The sequence below is a fragment of the Euprymna scolopes genome, chromosome 35, assembly GCF_053919585.1.
Source record: "Euprymna scolopes isolate OS-2025 chromosome 35, ASM5391958v1, whole genome shotgun sequence".
NCBI classification, from domain to species: domain Eukaryota; kingdom Metazoa; phylum Mollusca; class Cephalopoda; order Sepiida; family Sepiolidae; genus Euprymna; species Euprymna scolopes.
This window is the reverse complement of record NC_136516.1, coordinates 70737228-70758556: the sequence shown is the minus strand read 5'-3', so window position 1 is coordinate 70758556 and position 21329 is coordinate 70737228. Positions and strand designations below refer to the sequence as shown.

The 21329-nt window shown below is 31.9% G+C and overlaps 1 protein-coding gene across 13 annotated transcripts in view; it reads left to right on the top strand.

The window, feature by feature from the left end:
• Positions 1 to 21329, top strand: part of LOC145259913 (rap guanine nucleotide exchange factor 6-like) — a 917527-nt gene that overhangs the window by 343007 nt on the left and 553191 nt on the right. For all 13 annotated transcript variants that reach the window (XR_013864228.1, XM_080117853.1, XM_080117856.1 and 10 more), the window contains exon 4: positions 10903 to 10986. Coding sequence is in view for 12 of the 13 variants with exons in the window: in XM_080117853.1 (XP_079973979.1) it covers positions 10903 to 10986 (84 nt within the window). In the remaining variant the exon portion in view is untranslated. The remainder of the gene's footprint in view (positions 1 to 10902; positions 10987 to 21329) is intronic.

Below are 21329 nucleotides of genomic sequence, written 5' to 3'. Positions count from 1 at the left end.
TACATTCTGCTGGGGGTTGAACGTTCAATTCTCAGTGCAGATGACATTCAAAATACAATTGCAAATTACTTTGGCTGACACAACAAGAACATGCTACCCCATGGATTAAATAAAGGGGTTCATTCCAAATTTTGTGTAGATCCTGAATTCGACAGAAAGATTCCTGAGTCTGAGAGAAAGATTCCAAAGCTTGATAAGATATATTTGAAGAAGGTCAGAGGTTACATCGACCGAAATGTTGCAAAAATCATACTCAAGATGAGACCAGTAGAATAATCCAAATGATACGAACATTTTTCTGTTCTTATACTTTATAATCTCTAGAAAATATATGCACATGAACAATATACAACACATCACTCAATAAGTTTCGGGCCTAACTAATAAAACAACAATTTTAGAGAAAAATTGACTTTATTAATCTCCATCTAGGATGATACACTAATTCCGCTGCTTCTCTAACAATTCGATGCCATTGTTTTTGTAGAACGACTTGTCTTTGGCCTCCAAATTAACTCCAGTTTTTGATATTTGCTGCCAAATGTCTTTCCCCAGAATATTATTTTGGGATCTACAAACAGCTAGTAGTCACCGGTAGACAGATCTGCAGAATAGGGTTGGCACGAAAGTGAATCTAAGTTAAATTCATGTAGTTTTGCCATTTTTGTGATCGACTTGTGACATGGTGGAAAACACGTCTTCATTTGTGATCAATTTTTGGCAACTTCTTCCTTCAAATCCACTAATAATGCACCAGCTAATATTCGCTGTATCTTTTCCTTTCTCAAGGTAATCGATAAATCAAATACAGATTCCAGAAAACAGAAGCCAAGAAATCTTTCTGATGTTTGCATCTTTGGTCAGCTTGCACTTGCTGCTGTCCATTCAGTTGGCTGCTGATTTGACTCCGGGTGAGATGGTGGATCCATGTTTCATCCATTGTCACATATTGCAAGAATGCCTTTTTGCTGCATTAAAACATTCATGAACAACACCCTGAGTTGTAAATGCAAACTGTGAGCAAATGCGGCATTCATTTTTCACACATTTTTTTTATTGACAATTGCTCATACAAAATGCTGAATACACTTCCTTTTAATCTCTATTATTTGGATTTTTAAGACTACTGTTCTCATCTTGAGTGTTATTTTCACAACATTTAACTTCTAATGTAACTTCTAACCATCTTCAGGTGTATCTTGTCAAACTCGGGAATCATTTTGTCAAACTCAGAAATCTGCACAGAATTTTGGATAGAACCCTTTCTTTAATCTACAGGAGTAACGTGCTCTCATTTTGATCAACCATGACTGAGTAGAAGTTCTAAGTAATTCGCAATTTTTTTTTTTTTTTACACAGTGGTCACCACTTATCAAGGCCCAGAAGCCACTCAGGGATAAGGGTTATTGCAAGTACAGTACGTTAGTGTGGAGATTTGATGAAGTGTTTACTTAAGGGGGGGGGTTCATTAGGAATTTGTTTACATTGGACTTGAAGACATCCAAGTTGTAGTCAGGTGGGAAGCAGGCATACGGAATAGAGTTCCACAGGCGTGCAGTTCTAAGAAAGAAGCTTTATTTATGGAATCCACGTTTTGATTTAGGCACAGATAAAGAGTGGGGGAAATTTTTCACAGTGGATTCAGCTAGACGGGTGTTTTTCATGAAAGATTGGTGAGGGGGGACCAGAGATTGGAGTTCAGACGAGCACCTGCCATGGAAATAACGATAAAACAAGGATAGGCTCGCAACGTCTCTTCTGTGGGAGAGAGGTTGCAGGGTAGAGAAAAGAGCATCCCCAACTAAGCCACAAAGTCTATTTTGTACTCTGTCAAGGCAGGATAGGCTGTTTTTAGCAGCTCCTGCCCAGATATGGCAGCAGTATTCCATCCTTGGACGTACTTGGCTTTTATATAGATAGAGAATTGCATCAGTAGTGAGATATCTTCTGGAGCGGTAGAAGGATCCCACCATCTTTCCAGCGACCCTGGCAACAGACTTAATATACGTGTTGTGTTTTGAGTGTTGCCCACACTGAGGATTGAACCTTCAACCTCTAGAAAAGCGTAACTGTCTGAGTTTTGCATAAGACTCTGGCATAACGGATAAACTACTTGGTAAAATTCAGTGAAGAATCCAAATAATATGAATAATCAATCCTCATCTTAAAAATGTCTTCTAATATCTTCAAACCTTCTACTATCTCATGCAGCTTCAATTTACAATTGGCAAAAAAAACGTTTGTTTTGTTTTCTGGAACAATTACTGAATTTGGGCTATCTAAGCTTTCAACATCATTCGTGCCTGTATGACCGCATTTTAAGTCAGCATACCATCTCTTAACTATTGTTTCGGACTGAGCAGTGTCTGAATAAAATTTATCAAACCACCGCATTACTTAAACAGTATTTTTTCTCATCAGAAAGCAATGTAGACTGACTTAAAATGCGATCATACAGACACAAATGATGCTGAAAGCTTAGATCGCACAAATTCACTAATATTTGTGACTTATTAAATGGCTAAAACGAATAGATCTTTCAGTCCCTTAAAAGTCAGGGTGATTTCACAAATACTAGGAAGCCATAGAAGAGGTAAATGGCTGAACGCACACACACACACACACACACACACACACACATCTACAGACACACATATCTACAGACGTACTGTTTTTCTGTATCACATCCCTTCAGTGCAGCTAGATCAGCAACTGTCTCAAGTTGGGAACAAAACTCAACTGGTTAGATGACAGTCAACGTTTTTAATCACTATACTATTTTAACTGACATTAAGTAGGTGAAATCACGATGATAAACATTGTCCAGACGCTGTAAGCTTTATTTGTTTACACAAATAGCATTACATTATACGCTAGTGGCAGTTTGTTATTTAACTCACTAATATGCTCAACCCAAGAAAAGTATTTTTTAGTCATCCACAAACTGTTTCGCTGTATCACAGATCCTTATCGCGGCTAGATGAGCGTCTGTCTGAAGCTGGGAACGAAACTCAACCACCTAAGATACAAGTGTGAAAAGTAATATTCTTCATATTATGAACTTGGAAAATGACACAATAAATTATCACACTTGCAAAAGTATATGACAAGTTCTTACTTTTAGTAAAACATAAGAAACTTCAAATAGTTTTTGAAACAAGAAATGCACACAGCTAAACATTCCAAATTATTCAGTGTACTGCAAAACGAGATTAATCAAGTCACTCATTTAAGAACTGGCTATATCAAACATTGCTCAACTTTGGTAATCTGAAACTGATGTTTCAATAGGAGTTAATAGTAATTATTAATGATTAGCGGGACCTGCGGAAATTCCACAGGAGAATCATTCATATGTAATATATGTTGGCATTCTGTAGATGTTCAGCATAAATGGAGACACTCTGATATTATTGTAGCTCTTTTGTTAAAACTGAAAAGTATTTATCTAAGCTAGCAGGGGCGCTCAGCGTAGCCCGGTCAAAGTACACTTAAATATGATATTTTAATTCTTTCAGATTTCGTATATATTATTATAGAGTTAATGTTCTATCGATTTTTATATATTATAAAAAATTAAAAAATATATCCATATGATTTGAGTGCATCAACTTGAATCGAATTCAAAACTTATGAAAAAACATATATGTATATATATATAACTTTAGTTCCTTCAGCTATAATCGAAATCGAAACCAAAACTTATGAAGAATTCTTGATAAACTTATTTATTAAAAAAAAAAAAATAGCTTAGTGGAGTGCCATGAGCTATAATCGAAACTGAAACCAAAACTTATGAAGAACATAACAATGGAAGAACATAACAATTAAATGACACAAGAAATAACACACACGCTATCGTATTAATATATAGATAGGATGATTTCAATGTTTTTCTCAATTCTTATACAATTACTGATTCCGAATCTTTTAAAATTTCTAAATATTTAGCTCTAGAATTGTCGTATTTTTAATTTTTGGTTTACCATAAAACCCCATGTAAATTGTGCATGTATTTTTGTAAACCTAAAACTACACTTGTGGGAGGTGGGGGTGATATATAGATTTTGGTTTAAAATCAATAAATATTTATCATTTGATAATTAGTACGAGCAATGGAAAATTAAATTTTAAACAAACAAAAAAAAAAAAGTCAATTAAAAGAATCATTTTCAACATTGGAAAATAGACACAAATTTTATTAATTCTGAAGCCGACACCATAAACAATTCCGATTTTTATGATTCTCGATTACAATTAATCGTTCTGGCACTAGTAATCATTTGATAAGTGGGTAAGGGACCTTTGATTTTAAAAAAAATTATCTAGGACCTTGGTGAAAATATATAAATATGAAAATTTTATCTAGGACCTTGGTGAAAATATATAAATATGAAAATTTTATCTAGGACCTTGGTGAAAATATATAAATATGAAAATTTTATCTAGGACCTTGGTGGAAATATATAAATATGAAAATTTTATCTAGGACCTTGGTGAAAATATATAAATATGAAAATTTAATCTAGGACCTTGGTGAAAATATATAAATATGAAAATTTAATCTAGGACCTTGGTGAAAATATATAAATATGAAAATTTAATCTAGGACCTTGGTGAAAATATATACTCTCTTGGCTGCCATTCTATTTTATTCATCGATTTTAACAATTGACCTTCCTTCTGATTGGGCGTTGTGTCAAGGGTGTGCTTTCTCTCTTTACAATTTGTTTAGAAGTAGAGGTTAAACTCTGTAAGAAAGGAAATAAGTTTTAGAAAATTGCCTACTTAGGACATTTCAAATTGAAATGTTTCCCGGTCGAATATGATTATTCTATTGAATAAGTGTTAGAGATTAGCGAACGGCAAAGAAGAGGAACAATGGATCTACAAATTGCGAATTGAAATTATCTCTCATGTTTTTAACCTCTGGTGATATTATTTGTTACTTATGCTCGTTTCTTTTCTTTTCTTTCTGAAGGTGGGTGGTGGGTGGGTGCAGTTTAGTATTTGTACCGTCATGTAATGAAGGTGATTTACTTAGCAGAACTGAGCAAAATCAATACTGACCAGACAAAAGAATTCCTTTCTCCAAAGACTAAAACTCTATAAAGCAAATTGGAAGAAATAGACGCAAAAAGAATTATTCAGTGGGGAAAAAAACAAGAACGGAGATTCTTAAAGATACGTCCATTTAATCAGCTCATTTAGCAATGAATATGATATTTTAAAAGTAAGTGTGACCAACCGATCAATAGACAGACGATTTCTTATATATGGGAGGAGGCATGTAAAAGTTGGCACAGCAGACAATAAATATTCAAAGTTTTTACAGAAGACGATTACTTCAAAGACAAAATTACAAAGATTGCTTGAAAGACAAACTTTCAAAAATTGCTTCAAAGACAAGCTTTCAAAGATTGCTTTAAAGACAAAATTACAAAGGATGCTTCAAAGACAAAATTTCAACGGTTGCTTCAAAGACAAAATTTCCAAGATTCAATAACAATTGAAATATTAAAAGCTACTTAAAGCACAAAATATTAAAGAATGCTTCAAATACAAAATATGAAATACTGATGCAAAGACAAACTAAAAAAAAAACTTCAAGGACAAAATATTTAAAAATTATTTCAATGATAAAATATTACAGATTGCTTCAAAGAAAAATTTCAAATAGGCTATCTATGCAAAATACGGAATATGCTATTTCAAAAGTATAAATGACTGATTGATCGACAGAAGCTTTCATGGATTGCATCTAAAAATTGTTATAAAAAACAATAAATATTCAATTTCCACAGAAGACCACAGCATTGCAAAGATTAATTAAAAAACTATTGAAATATTACTACTTGTGCAAAATAGGAACCACGTTATCATGGGCATATGCTGGACAAGTTACATAAATCACCAGGAGGTGCCGAAACGTTCAGCCAATGAAATCGCAACGTCTGAAAATTGGCAAATGATATCTTTTGTTTATTAAATTGTTAGATGTGAATACAGAATAGTAAAAAAGCATCCCACTGATCATATTAAGAATGGCTTTCTAAATAATAACGTTATTATTTCAGCACGGTCTGTAACCTGCCCAAGTACCTTTTTTAATTGAAATTACCATAGACGACTTTTCGATTATAATTATGTCTTCTTCTTAATATTGTACTGCTTTCTAGCACTTTATACATTGGCCATCGTTTGCAGTAAAAAAAAAAAAAAAATGACACACACACACACACACATACACAAAGTTTTCATTCAGCACCTTCTGACGATTTACGTAACCTGCCTGGAATATGCTGATGATAATACGGTTCCTATTCTGCATAAGTACCGAAATATTAAAAGCTACTTGAAAGACAAACTATTAAAGATTGATGCAAAAACAAAATATTTAAAAATTGCTTCAATGACTAAATATTAGATCATGTCTCATAGACAATATATTATTATGTGGTGTCTCAAAGATAAATTATTAGATGGTGCCTGAAAGAAAAAATATTAGAGGATGCCTCAAAGACAAAATATTGGATGGTATCTCAAAGATAAAATATTAGATGGTGCCTCAAAGATAATATATTACAGAATGTTTCAATCACAAAATATTAGAGGATGCTTCAAAGATAAAATATTAGATGGTGCTTTTAAAAGGGAACAGATACGTTTTCGGAGAACCTCTCTCAGGTATAGGAGTATATGAAAACGAATATGTGCTGTTGTTATTAATATTAGACAAATTATTACAGATGCTGCTATAAAAAGAAAGAGACAGATCAACTCCATAGACACAATTATTTCTACTGCTGTTACAATCTATGTATATTATGACTATGACCAATGCTACGATGTGTCAACAACACATCTGTTTACACTCGCCAGCAATATTTGTTGTAGATACAAAGAATTGTGGCGACTATTATGCAACATAAATCTTTTGTAAATAAATATTTACATCTTATCTTCCCGGAAAAATCGGAAGTCTATGGAAATCGCTGATAAAAAGTAGAAGCTGCAAAACTAACCAATCCAATTCCTCCAGAACATGTGCTCTATTGATTTGTGCAGAGAAGGAGACTTTGCTGGTTTGGTCACATTACAAGAATGGTTCTTGGGTTAGTAGGTATAGAGCAGTCGAGATAGCAGGTTCCGTTTGCAGAGGAATCCAAGGAAAACATAGGAGGAAGTGATAAGGATGGATTTGAGAGAAAGAAGGATAAATGAAGACCTGGTCAGAGAAAGATTAGATTAGGTAGTCAATTTCTAAAGATCATTCAACACATGCTAATATGTTAAATTGATGATGATGACGATAATTTTTTGATCTGAACCAAGAACTTGCTTCTCTGATAAAATCAGTAGAAATTTGTCAAATTTGTTGAGTTTTAATTTTCATCTTACACATGATATGTCTCAATTTATTTTTTTTTTTTGCCAACATGTTTATAAAATAGTGTATTTGAAAATGACGCTAAAAATAAAGAAACCAATATTATATTAAAGTTATACTTCTATTGCATATTAAACAAGTTGAATAAGACTGGTTTGTTAATTTATACCAAGGCCACAGAAAAGGAGAAAAGAGAGTGAAGAAGGGAAAAAGGAAAAAAGGGGGACGGAGAGAAAGAAAAAAAAAGAAAAGTGAAAATAAAGTAAAGAAAAAAGAGACAAAGAAAGAAAAGAAAGCTAAAGGAAATAAAAAGAAAACGAAAAAGTAAATACAAAGAAAAAAGAAGGAGGAAAAGAAAAAGAAAAAAGAAAAGATGGAAAAGGGAAATAAAGAAAAAAAGAAAACAACAAGCCTTTTCAAATTTTCACAAACAATAAGGTTAATCACATACAATTCATATCAGATTTTTTGTTTCTTAATTGTGGATTTAATTTGGGGGAGTAAAATAAAAGACACAAATTACAGTAGATTTTTTTTTAATGACATTATTATTATTATTATTATTATTATTATTATTATTATTTGTAATCACTAGGAGTTCTTAAGCATCTCAGCATCAGAGATTACTCACCAATAACACTGGGTGGTGTTCCTTGGAGTCTGAGTGACAACGAGTCTCCACAGATTTCCAGTACTTTCCATCTCTTTCGATAACCTTTGCAAATAAATTTGCATGATCAAAACAGCCATTTATGATTGACTTCTTGTTGGCAACAACCATTGACCTTCACTGGAATTTGGGTGGCAACATACCCTCCCAAGATCCAAGCACTCTTTGCACTTATCCAGTAGATGTTTGATGAGTGCTTTCTCTCCTCGGTCTTTCCATTCTCCTTGACCCTTCACATCTATTTGGTGTGGTGTCAATCGACGACAGCACTACGATTTTTTGGAGGGCGTAGTTATCTTACAATTTTGTGGTTTCAGTTTTTTTGGTTCCATGTAGAGTTCTGCTATCTTTTTATTTTACTTCTACTTATAGGGTTTTCCTTAAGATTTCAGCTGTTTTCAGCATTACTGTCTGTCGTATACTTCCAGTTTTCCCCTTGATTCCAATTTCTTCTAGTCTTATTATCATTATTACTAGCAGGACCTGTGGAAATTCCGCAGGGGACTCGTTTATATGTAATATATTGATGTTGACATTTTGTAGATGTTCAGTTTAAATGAAGACGCTCTGATATTATTGTTGATTTTTGTTAAAAACTGCAAAAAGTATTTATCCATATAGGTTTATAGGTTGTAAAATATGCTTGAATATATTATTAATAATGTATTTTATATCATCCTATATCCTTATTCATTTAGTATTCATTTATAATTAGTGGTACCTATGAAAATTCCACGGCAGACTCTTTCATATGTAATATATTGATGTTGGCATTCTGTGGATGTTCAGTGTAAATGGAGATGTTCTGATATTATTGTACCTATTTACAATGCCTCCCCACGGGACAGACTTAGACACCAGGGTCGTTTTTAACGTGGAGAAAAGGTACAAAAATAAAAAATTGTCTCAGTCGTGAAAGACTGCTCCTCCACCGAAAGAGAACAAGAAATCGAAATGCAGCATCTGAAGAACAGATACTACACTTTGAGGTATTTATTTGCTCCCCCACTGAGAAAATTAGACACAAGGCCGATTTTTAAAGTGAGGAGTGAAGGGGAAATGGGGACCAACTCCCCGGGGAGTAGGGGAGGTGGATAGTGACAATTGGTATGAAGGGTTGCCCCTACATTGACCAAGGTCTTATATGTGGGGTTTCCCCCACATATGGTCTTTGCTTGCAGTATCTGCCGGAACAGATGGTATTTATTTGCTCCCCCACCGAGCAAATTAGGCACAAGGCCGATTTTTAATGTGAGGAGTGAAGGGAGGGGGAATGGAAAAAGGGGACCAGCTCCCGAGAGGTGGGAAATGGGAGCTGGTTAAAGGTCAGGCATGTGGGGTTGCCCCCACATCTGGTCTTTGCTTGCAGTATCTGTCGGAACAGATGGTATTTATTTGCTCCCCCACTGAGCAAATTAGGCACAAGGCCGTTTTTAATGTGAGGTAAAAACCAGCTCCCCTAAAAGGGGTCACTCTGGTTACCAAAAATAATAATTGTCCCAGTATAGAGGGTTTCCCCTCCATTGACTGGTACAAATTATCTTAAGTGCAGTATCTGTCGGAACAGATACTACACTTTGATCTTGCCCCGAAGGCCACAAAAATGATAAGAAGATGGTATTTATTTGCTCCCCCACTGAGCAAATTAGGCACAAGGCCGTTTTTAATGTGAGGTAAAAACCAGCTCCCCTAAAAGGGGTCACTCTGGTTACCAAAAATAATAATTGCCCCAGTATAGAGGGTTTCCCCTCCATTGACTGGTACAAATTATCTTAAGTGCAGCATCTGCCGGAACAGATACTACACTTTGATCTTGCCCCGAAGGCCACAAAAATGATAAGAAGATATTGTCAAATTTATTAGGAAGTCACCCCCACCCTGGGGCATTATTTAATCCAGTATGAGGCATATAATATATAACTTCGGATGTTCGGTTAGCCATGTAAAACAAAGTGACTCTTGCGGCATATCTCACTGGCGGTGGTGTTTTTGCCACCATTGATAGCTGCTACTCCACCCGCTAAATATTCAATATTAAATGTTCGATTAATGAAAACAATTTGAGAAAGAAATTCTTTATTGATTTTTTTTCAGATTAAAATTTTTCTGTGAGTTTTTCAATCACATTCAAATACGTCCTAAAATGGAGTATTGTTGCCACATCTGGGCAGGAGCTGCTCGGGGCGCCCTATCTTGCCATCACAGAGTTCAAAGCCAGCTTCGAAACCTAGTAGGTGATGCCCTTTTCTCTTCCTTGCAACCTCTTTCCCACAGAAGAGACGTTGCGAGCCTGTCTCTGCTCTGTCGTTATTGTTATGGCAAGTACTCTTCTGAGCCCCAATCTATGGTCCCCTCTTGTCTAACTTTCACAAAAAACACTCAACTAGCTACAATCACTATCAACAATTTTGTCCACTCTTTATCTGTGCTTAAATCTAAATGCAGATTCCATGAACAAAGTTTCTTTCCTAGAACTACATGTGGAACACTGTTCCATTGGACTGCTTCCCAGCCGCTTACAATATGGTAGCCTTCACATCCAATATAAACAAGTTCTTGTTGAGACGTCCCCTTAAATAATCAAAATTCTACCCAATCTACATTATTAACAATTACTAAACTACCATTAAACTTTATCCTCGGGTGGCCTTCAGACCTTGATAAGTGATGACTCCCTTATAAAAAAATGCTTCTTTTGTATTTGTCTTTAAACTTTTACATCTATTGAATTTTTTTTTTTTTTTACCCCAATCATCAAATTTAAATACCCAAGATAAATATTTATTTTTAAAAAAGGAAAGAAATTGTGAATTATGTTGAATAATTTTTTCTTTTCTTTCAGCCAAGGTGAGCTGAGCACCTGCTGGTACATTTTACTCTCTGGCTCAGTGTTCATAGAAAGTGCCATGTTTTTACCAAGAAGCAGGTAAGTCATTTCTTAACAATTATGAAACCATCTTTATCAGTGATTCCAAAACTTTTTCTTGCAACAATTATTGAAAGCAACAATTTATTGAACCTTACAAATGCATGCATACATTTAACAAAAATAAACCTAGCCATGTAAATTGATTTAGTAAATAAATAGTTAACTAATTTATTAAATAATAATTAACTGATTTATTAAAGAAATAGTTAACTAATTTATTAAATATTAATAGTTAACTGATTTATTAACTATTTATTTAATAAGTCAGTTAGCTATTTATTTAACTGATTTATTAAATAAATAGTTAAATAATTAATGAAATAACACATAACTGATTTATTAACTAATTTATTTAATAACAGTTAACTGATTTATTAACTGTTTTTTTACTAAATCAGTTAACTATTTATTTAACTGATTTATTTAATAAATAGTTAACAAATTTATTAAATAAAATGATTTATTAAATAGTTCACTAAAAAAAAATTGAGAAGACCAATACTGATGCAAATAATAATAAAATGATCCTTCTTGAAATGTATATGCAAGTGTTATGAAATTTAATCGGATGTCTTGCTGTCTTGGCTGGCCAAGAGAAGGCTCAAGGTATTTCCATGAATAGTGGCGATGGAGACGCACACATAAAATCAAGATGGAGATGTGCTCATAAAGTAAAGATGCCACGGTTGATAAAAATCTTGTCTCCACACTCCCTCTTTCAAAATATTCCAGTTTCTTAAATGTAATTGATTTAAATTTCGTCATACAGATTTCATAAACAAAAAAAAAAAAATTAAAACTTGGATTTGATGTTGCCAGTTGTTAAATATTTAAGTGGGTGAGTTAGCTAGTAGATATTTTAAAGGTTAGGGTGCGAAACAAAAAATTTGGTAGACAAGAGATCAAGAGATTAATAAAAGTTATTGATGACCAGGTATCTAAGATCGTGAGAACGAAAGTCTATGGTATAAGTAAACAGACATGACGTCAGATATGAGAGAACATTTTAGTAGAAAAATCTGGAAGGGTCTTGAAGGGAAGTAATCATGCAACAGTAAACCTGTTAATATGAGTTAAAGAAAAAAAATGTAAAAAGCTTAAACAACACACACACACACACACACACACACACACACCTACACACACACACACACACACACACCTACACACACACACACACACCACATCACACAACACCACACTTATGCCTATGTTTCGATAACAACACGGATAAGAAAACGGCTGAAATTGATTAATTGTAACATTGTAAATACAGTTCAGCTATCTACCCCACCCCCTTTTTTTAACCTGGTGTTTAATTTTACCAGTTTTATAAGAAAAGGAACGTGTGGCGTTTTCAGCACTTTTTCTACAACCAAAATGAACGGACATGAAACAGTATTAATACGAAGATAAGACAATAATTGAAATGTTTAAAATTAAAAAAAAAAACTTTGAAAAATATGATACGATATCTTTGTGAACTCAGACATAACTGTTGATTATTCAAGTGAGTCAGTGCATATGTTAGCAGGTTATGAGAAAGAAAGATATGAAGAGGTCAACAAAAGGTTAATATTGACTGAGAATATAGGATCGTGAAAATGAAAGTCTATGCTAACTTTAATATAAAATAACAAAATAGTTTCACAAAAGAAAAAGTAACAAAATTTTAAACAGTAAATTAATAGAATGTGATGTATTGTTTTTCAACGTGAAGAAATGTTTGAAATACCAGAAAAGTGCACTTTTTTTTCAGTGAACACCGCATGCAGCTTAAAAATAATAAAAACTGTATCGCCCCCCCCCCATTAAATTACGACAGACAGTATCTTTTATACCAGCTTCAAGTGTGCTTGTATAAGGCCACATGCGGCCTGTGAACCATAGGTTTGAAATGCCTGATCTAAAGGATATTTGTATTCCGTGTTTTTTTTTTATTGTATGAAATTATACAATTTGGCACAAGGTCATAAACAATTGAGCAATGGTTGCAGGTTAGTTCACTTTAGTTGGTCTTATTTTTGATGAGCATCTTTTATGGTCCATCTACAACTTTCTCATTTTACCAAAAAGGTTTTGTTAACTGATTAAATCGTGTGTGTGTGTGTGTGTGTGTGTGTGTGTGTGTGTGTGTGTGTGTGTGTGCGCGCGTGTGTGTGTCTTACAATCAGCATCTTGGTCGTTTGCCATTTTTGCATATGATTACATTCTTTGAAATCTGACCTCACTTTAAAAAACGGGGGTAACTCCTCTCAAGAAATCAATGTCGTTTTGCAGCAATAGCGTTAAACATATAGAAAATATAACTTCTGATTTGTAATTTTTTTTATATAATATTTTCTTTTGCATTCTTACAATCTATTGTTGCTTCTATCCCGTGTTATAACCACAGAAAACAAAGATGTTTATTCAATTTGATATCTGTTCCAAAGTTGCTGAAACATGAAAGTTCAAAAATTTTATTCATATTTTCGTAGCTGCTCTCCTACTATGTATCCCTGAATGATCCTTTCAGGCCGAGGGATGCTGGCTGAAATGCAAACTCAGTTTGTTTTTCAAGAAATAAATAAAAAATCGATCTAAGATGGAAGACAGTAGAGGTTTATTCAATTCTATCTCCATTCCAAATCACTAGTGAGATGAGGGAAGACAAAGAGAAGGGTTGATAATCACTGTTTAATCATATATTGTCAGCGAATCGCAATTTTCATGTCCATGCGTTGTGTACTTCCAAACAGACTGTTCTTCTTTCTCACACACTCTCTCTTTGAGTCATGTGACATCATATTCATTTTATGTTCATTAATTTGATCCTTTTATTTCCTGTTATTTTCAACTAACGATTTTTATACATTAGTGAATCTACCCGCTAATATCTAACCTCGCTTCCCTTCATATCCGAAAATATCATTGCATTCTTTCTATGAATAATTGTATTCACTGAAATCTGACCTCGTTTTAAATTGCAGGTGATTCCCTCAAGAAATCAATGTTGTTTTGCAGCAATAGTGTTAAACATAGAAAATTTTATTTTATTATTTGGATTTTTTTTTTTTTCATGTAAAATTTTCTTATACATTCTTTACAATCTATTGTTGTGTTTCAGTCATAAGAAAACATAGATGTTTATTCAATTCGATCTTCGTTCCAAAGTTGTCGAAACATTAATGTTCATAAATTGTAGTCACACCTTGGTAGATGTTTGTTCTCATTATATGCACTTCTACGTGATACTTTCAGGCTGATAGCTTGCTACCTGAAATCAAAACTTTATTTTTTTCAAAAAGGACTAAATCGACCCAAGACTGGCAAAAGAAGGAAGCGGTTCATTAAATCTCATATTTGGTACCGCTCCTTTATTTAAAATAAAAATGGCGCCTACATGAAAATAAATCCTAACAGTTTATTTTCTGCGAGGAATTCGCACTAATTAAATTTTATTTTTCTTAACAGCATAACACATATTAAATCCACAGTAGGTTCTTTGATATGACAGAGGCGCGTTCGACATGAATGTTTCTGTTTAGAACACAACTGAACCACGATACTTGATATTTGCATTTTAAACTTTAATTCGAGCTATCATATGAAAATAATGTTATAAAATAAACAGTAGGTTCTGTACAGTTCAGTGTAGATTACAGTGTATTGTGGTCTAAGTAACTTCGGGGAGGATTGGAAAATGGGCGATTTTATCGATTTCTATAGAAATGAAATATGGGAGGATGAATCATTTATTGATCTTCATTCATTCCTGGGTAACATCGGGTCTCCTTGCTAGTATATATATATATATATATATATATATATATATATATATATATATATATATATATATCGAAGTCTCGGAATAAAGACGAAACGTTGATGAACACATAACTCGATTTGTTCCTTTTTATTTCTCTATTTTGTCGGAATACTATTTCCATTATTCTTATCAATCATTATATATATATATATATATATATATATATATATATATATATATATATATATATATATATATATATACACACACACACACACACACACACACACACACACACTGGTCTTCTGTTGTCTAGCAACTGTGGTTCAACTGCTTAGCAACGGTGAACCACTTGCACGGTTAGAGCAGTGATCTATCTGATCTGCACAACATTCAACTCTCTTGCCTGCACTTTTTTTTTTTTAAAGGAGACACATTCATTTCTGACCCGCCCTCCCAGTTTCTTTGCTGGCCTTTCTTTTCTTGTTGACTATCCCTATGACCTTTTTTTTTTCTTCTTTAAATACCCCTGCCTTTCAATTCATTTCCGTGTTCACTTCATGACAACATGTACGTCTGCCTGATTCTCGTTGACACAGGCCAACTGACGGTTACAGAAAAGACAATTTTCTGCACATTAAACAAACTGAGCGCCTGTCACTCTAAAACGTGTTGTTCTTGTGAGTCGTCTCACTTGTTGGCAAAAGAGTCAGGCCAGACGCAGAGTTTAACTTTGTTTCTGAAATTCTTTCTACTCAATATGAAAACAAGAACGAAGCCATTCTTAATAAGTGTCCGGTCAATCTGCGCATTTTTAACGATAAAATAAAAATGTTATTTCCAAGCTTAGATATGACGAACTGACAGGAGCTTCTTTATAGATGTGCATGGACGAATTTAGGAAAACTCGTCAATTTTTGCTAGGTAGGAAAACTGGTCCATTATTGAATAACTATCGATTGAAAACACATATTATGACCGTTTTTGAAGGAGATAGAGTTTTTAAAGGCGCCTACGCACTCCCATAATTCTTTTTTTTTTTTTTTTTAAATATTTTTACTTGTATATTGTTGTTTAAAAATAAAATTGATTTTTCTAAGTGTTCGTTTTCTACCTACTTTTGTAAGTTTTTAGTGGTTCAACTTAGAGTTACTTTAGTGAAAAAAAAAAAAAAAAAAAGAACAAACAAAAAAATGTCGAATATTACTTTTGAAAAAAAAAAAATCTCCGACATGAGAGGATCACGTCTCAAAAAAAAAAAGAAAATAAATAAATAAATAAATAATAAAAAAAATTGTATATGTTTTAGGTAATGTCCAAGATCATTGCTCGGAAAAAAATCAAGCTACCGGAAGTGGATACGTTGATTATGTAACGAAACCGAACGAAAGGCACAAAAACGAAACCATATATTTATTAAAGAAATTACTTTAGTTTTAAACACATTTTGTGTTATTACAAAAAAAGATATAAAAAAAAATAAATTTAAAAAAAAAAAAAAAAAAAAACACTTCCTGTATTATCAAATAATAAAACAAATATTTTATTTAGAAAAAATTAATTTACTTTTAACACTTTTTTGTTCACGAAACAACAAAAGGCATTCTGCAGTATGCGGACGGCAGCCATCTTGGTGAGTTTCACTAAACTGTCGTCAGGTGGCGCTTCTTGGTAAAAGTAAAATAAAATTATTAATTTATTGTTGATCCCTCAAAGTTGTTTTAATTTAAAAAAAAATGTTTCATTTAAATTGTGTATTTCTTAAAAAAATAAAAAAAGTTATTTTATAAAAATCCAATGTTGCTTCATTACAAAATTGTTTTATTAAAATTATATTTTCTTACGTAGACTTTTAAACAAATGTTTTTACAATTATATTTTGATACATTTTTATACAATAAATGTTTCGGTTTTAAAATATTTTTCTGTTCGGGAAAAAAAATCTTGTTTGCTACTTATTTACAGCGTTATTTGACCAAAAATAAATTGGAGTTATCGCCCCTTACAATAGCCGCCATCTGCATAGTGCCGAGGTGCCGCCCAAGGACTTAAAAAAAAAAAAAAAAATCGGCGCTACTACAGAATTGGGACGAGATTTTGTAGTCGATAAATGGAGTGTTCAGATAAAAAAACAATGGTTTCTACTAATTTTTTTTTTGTCAATTCTAATAAATTATAATGGTAGCTTCCAAAATATGCAGTCCAAATTACCTGAATATTACTGAATTATTGAAAAAAAACTTTAATCGTGTTAGCAGATGAAAAACTGCTGCCATCTTTTAAAAACTGAAACGGAAAATTATCTTTTTGAACTCTCCTGTGTATTATGATCGTTTTCATCAAATTCTATTTTTTATTTTCTTTAATAAATAATTTTTTCTACCTAATCGATTTTCGTAATTTTTGGATATAATCATCTTAAAAATACGAGGAATACGTAGATACCATTGTTTTCATGTGAAATTCAGTATTACGATTTCGAAATTTCGTCCCAATAGTGTAGAAGCGCCAAAATTTCTTATATTATCAAATAATAAAACAAACATTTTATTACAAATACTTAATTTGATTTTAACACTGACATAATAATTTAATGAATTATTTTATATAATAATTTATAGTGACCGCAAAGTTTATGGAGTTTTTTTCATTTTCGTAACAGTCTGTCTTTAAAAATCTACCAAAAATCAGATAATTATCTAATCTATATAAAATTTTTCACCGATTAATAAGTAAAGAATGCACTTTATAGGGGTGCAACTTTTTTCTTCATATTCGTTGTATAAATATATTTTTGGGGATTTCATGCCCCCTCTTCCTCATTTGTACTCTTGTTCGACCCCTTTAAGTCCAAGCATACACTCATTTTGTGGTAAGAGTGTGAGCGAGTGTAAAAAGAAAAAATCAAAAAAATTCACAGGGTGCCTTCGATATCAAAGATTGAAATCCAAAATTTTAATGTGTTTAACTTTTTTTATCTTTTGCGTTTTGAAGTGTGAGGTTCATTGAATATGTTATCAATAATTATTATTTTTCAGATAATGATCATTTTTTTTTTACGAAAATGCTAAAATAGTTTAAATCTTTAAAAATAAATTAAAATTTTATTTTAGAAATTTTGTCATGAAAGCAACATTGAAATATTATTATAGAATATGTAAACTTTCCATGTACCAGTCCATAAAGAATACTTTAAAGAATTGATACACAAAAAAAAAAAAAAAAAAAACAGGATATGAAAATTATAAGTCTTAATTGTATCTGCGTATTACGTTTTTTTTTTTTTTTTTTTTTTTTCAAGATATGGTAGCCCGTTACGATTTACAAAAATTTGTTATCTCCCTTTTTGAAAATTAACTATCAACACATGGATTTCCGTGGATGATGGTTGAGACATTCCAACAAGTTGCACCCCCCCCCAGAGGGTTACCAAAAACAGCCCTTTTAAGGGCCACCAAATTCTAATTAAAATCTTTGTCAACTTGATTTATGCAAGAAATAATTGGGGAAAATACAGCATGATCCAGTTTATGGAAAAAGAGTGCGGCTCATTGGTTATTATTAATTAGAAAATAAGAAAGGAAAAATGATTTTAATCATGAAATTAAAAACTGACTAAAAGTGATATTAAAACTGAGAAGTATAATGCTAAAAAATTATGTCTGATGTAAAAATAGAAAAAAAGCAGTTTTTATTTACTTTTAACAAGTATTTGGAAACATTTAAAGTTTGAGTGACCAATTATTATAAAGGAAAAAATTATAAAGCTAAAAATAACATATTTCACCATAAATGGCGTTTGTAATTATAATTTAATTCAATCATTTTTTAAAAAATGTATTTGCCTGTCTAGTTACATTAAAATTCATGAAAATGCTTAAATAAATATTTAAACGCAACTAGGTTCCCATACCTAAAATCCAAGATGGCGGCGGTAAGCATACGTTCCAAAAATGTACGAGATCGTGCTAAATAATTGAATTATTTGAATTCATTTAAATATAAGGTAATTATATTCTAATATTTTTGCATATTCTTATAGCCAATCATAGTAAATTTTATTTAGACATAAAAAGTTAGTATAATTGATTCGAAAACCTTTAAAAAAATATTTATGTTTTGTTGACAGTCGATGAAAACTAGGTCAAACGCGTTTTATGACAATTTTAAAACTTAAATTCTATTAAAAATTATAGAAAAGTATCATATTATTCTGCTTTTAATACAATAAACTTCAGGGTTTATCCTTTTTTGGTAAAACAAAAAGTTGTTCATAAATAACGGATTTTAATATATTTGTATAAGCTTTTAAAAAAAGCAGTTTTCAATCGATTGGCGGTCCCGGTCCGGTCACTAATAATTTAATATTTGATAATACAAGAAATGTTTTCTTTTTCTTTTGTTTCGTAATAACACAAGAATTGTTTAAACTTAATTAATTTATCTGAATAAAATATTTGCTTCCTTTGATGATGCATAAGTGTTTTCTTTCTTTTCTTTTTTTTCGTAATAACACAAAAACTATTTTTTTTTTTTTTGTAATTTAGCAAATTATCCAACAAACAACTATAATGAATAGAATATATATATATATATATATATATACTTGTTTATTGTTATATAAACATGCTCACATCCCGCTGCTACAAACAGCCACTTGTTTCAATCAAACAACAGATATCATCAGGCAGCGACTTGACTATTCAAAAGTTCAATGATATCTGTTGTTTGATTGAAACAAGTGGCTGTTTGTAGCAGCGGGATGTGAGCATGTTTATATAACAATAAACAAGTATTATCAGCTCTTTTTATTGAGCACTATCTAACAACCTCGTTGAATTCATTAGTCCATTACTTTTGAATATAAAAAAAACCCGAGTATATATATATATATATATATATATATATATATATATGTGTGTGTGTGTGTGTGTGTTAAGAACGACTTTCGGAATAAACATCCACAACCTCGAAAGACGTTCTTAACATGGGGAGGTTGGGGTGTTTATAGTACGCTGGGTACTCTCGTAAAAAATACCAAAAAGATTCAAAACGAGACTTGCTTTCCTAAAAAGAAGATGCCGCCATTTATTTATTTTTTTAATCCGCTCGAAAAAACTGAATTTTTAAGATTAAATAAAGAGCAAAAAAAAACTACTTGAAAACACAAATAAATGAGCCAAGTGGGTACCAAATTAACTTTTATTGGCTACGGAACCATTTTTGTTGTTGTTGTTTATTTATTTATTTATTTATTTTTTTTCGTATAGTCGTTTGTTAGTTAATCTTCTAAATACCGCCCCCCTTTTTTTTTTTAAATAAATATATGGTTCCGTTTTTCGTGTATTTATTCCGTGGCCAAGTTTTGGTAAATGTTTCGTTTAGGTCCACCTCCACAATTTTCTTTAAAATGACGACATTTGGAGGTTTTCGACTATGCTGAATACGAAAATCGCATTGAAATGTTGCAGAGATAAGTAGTTATCAAGATAGAAAAAAATGCATTATGCACGGTAATTTTGGCGGCCATTTTTTTACGCGCATGCGCGCGCGCCCTAAGCAATCAGAATTTTACACGAAGGAAAAAAAAACAAGTACTCCCCCCCCCATCCTCGAGAATGATCCACTTTTATGATATTGACAATGCCCCCCCCCCCACAAAAAAAAATGTCATTTTAAAGAAAATTGCGGAGGTGGACCTAAACGAAACATTTACCCAAGTTTTTTTTAAACAAGAATAAACAAGTAAAAATAATTTTTTTAAAATATTATGGTGGTGCGTTAGGTGTATCAGAATTTGGGGGGAATTTTTGACAGCCCTAACACGAAACTGCGAATAAAATATAAAAAAAACTCGTAATTTCTCTTTTAAAAATGGGTTGTTTATTTTCTTTATGGAATATGCTTCCAAAATAAACTTGTTGTTTAAAAACTAATATAAATACTATTTTTTAATTTTTAAAAAACAGTGCTTACAAAGTGCCGGCGGTCCTTCATGCAGCCATTTTTTTACGTAATGAAATCAATTGAATTTTACGAGTTAAATATTTTTCAATTTTTAAACTTTAAAAATCCATAAAAATTTCTCTATTGGTTCAATTTTTACGATATTTTCAGGGTGAATGTGAAATTTTATTCTCTTTCCAATTAACCAAATATAATATTTTAGACAAACGTTTTTTTAATCTCTTCACCCATTTTGAAATGTCTATTAAAATTTTAATAATTAATTTACTCACCAAAGTTTTATATATTACAAATTGAAGATAAAAGATCAATAAATAAAATATTCTAATTTAAAACAAAAAAAAGTGTTTTTTGGAAATTTACCTGTAAAGTCCAAAGTGTAAAACCTTTCTTAAAAAAAAAACAAAAAAAAACACGTTGATTTTTTTTTAAGTGGAAGCTTATGTTATGCTTAGAATGTCAAATAAATATGGGACGCTTACGACACGTCTTTTCTATTCCATTCAATGTTTTCATTTTTTAGATATTAAAAAAAAATTCAGTCGATAAAGAAGTATTAAAATATATCAATTAAAAACTCATGTATTTCATTAAGAGAAAAAAAAATGAAAAAAATCGGTGA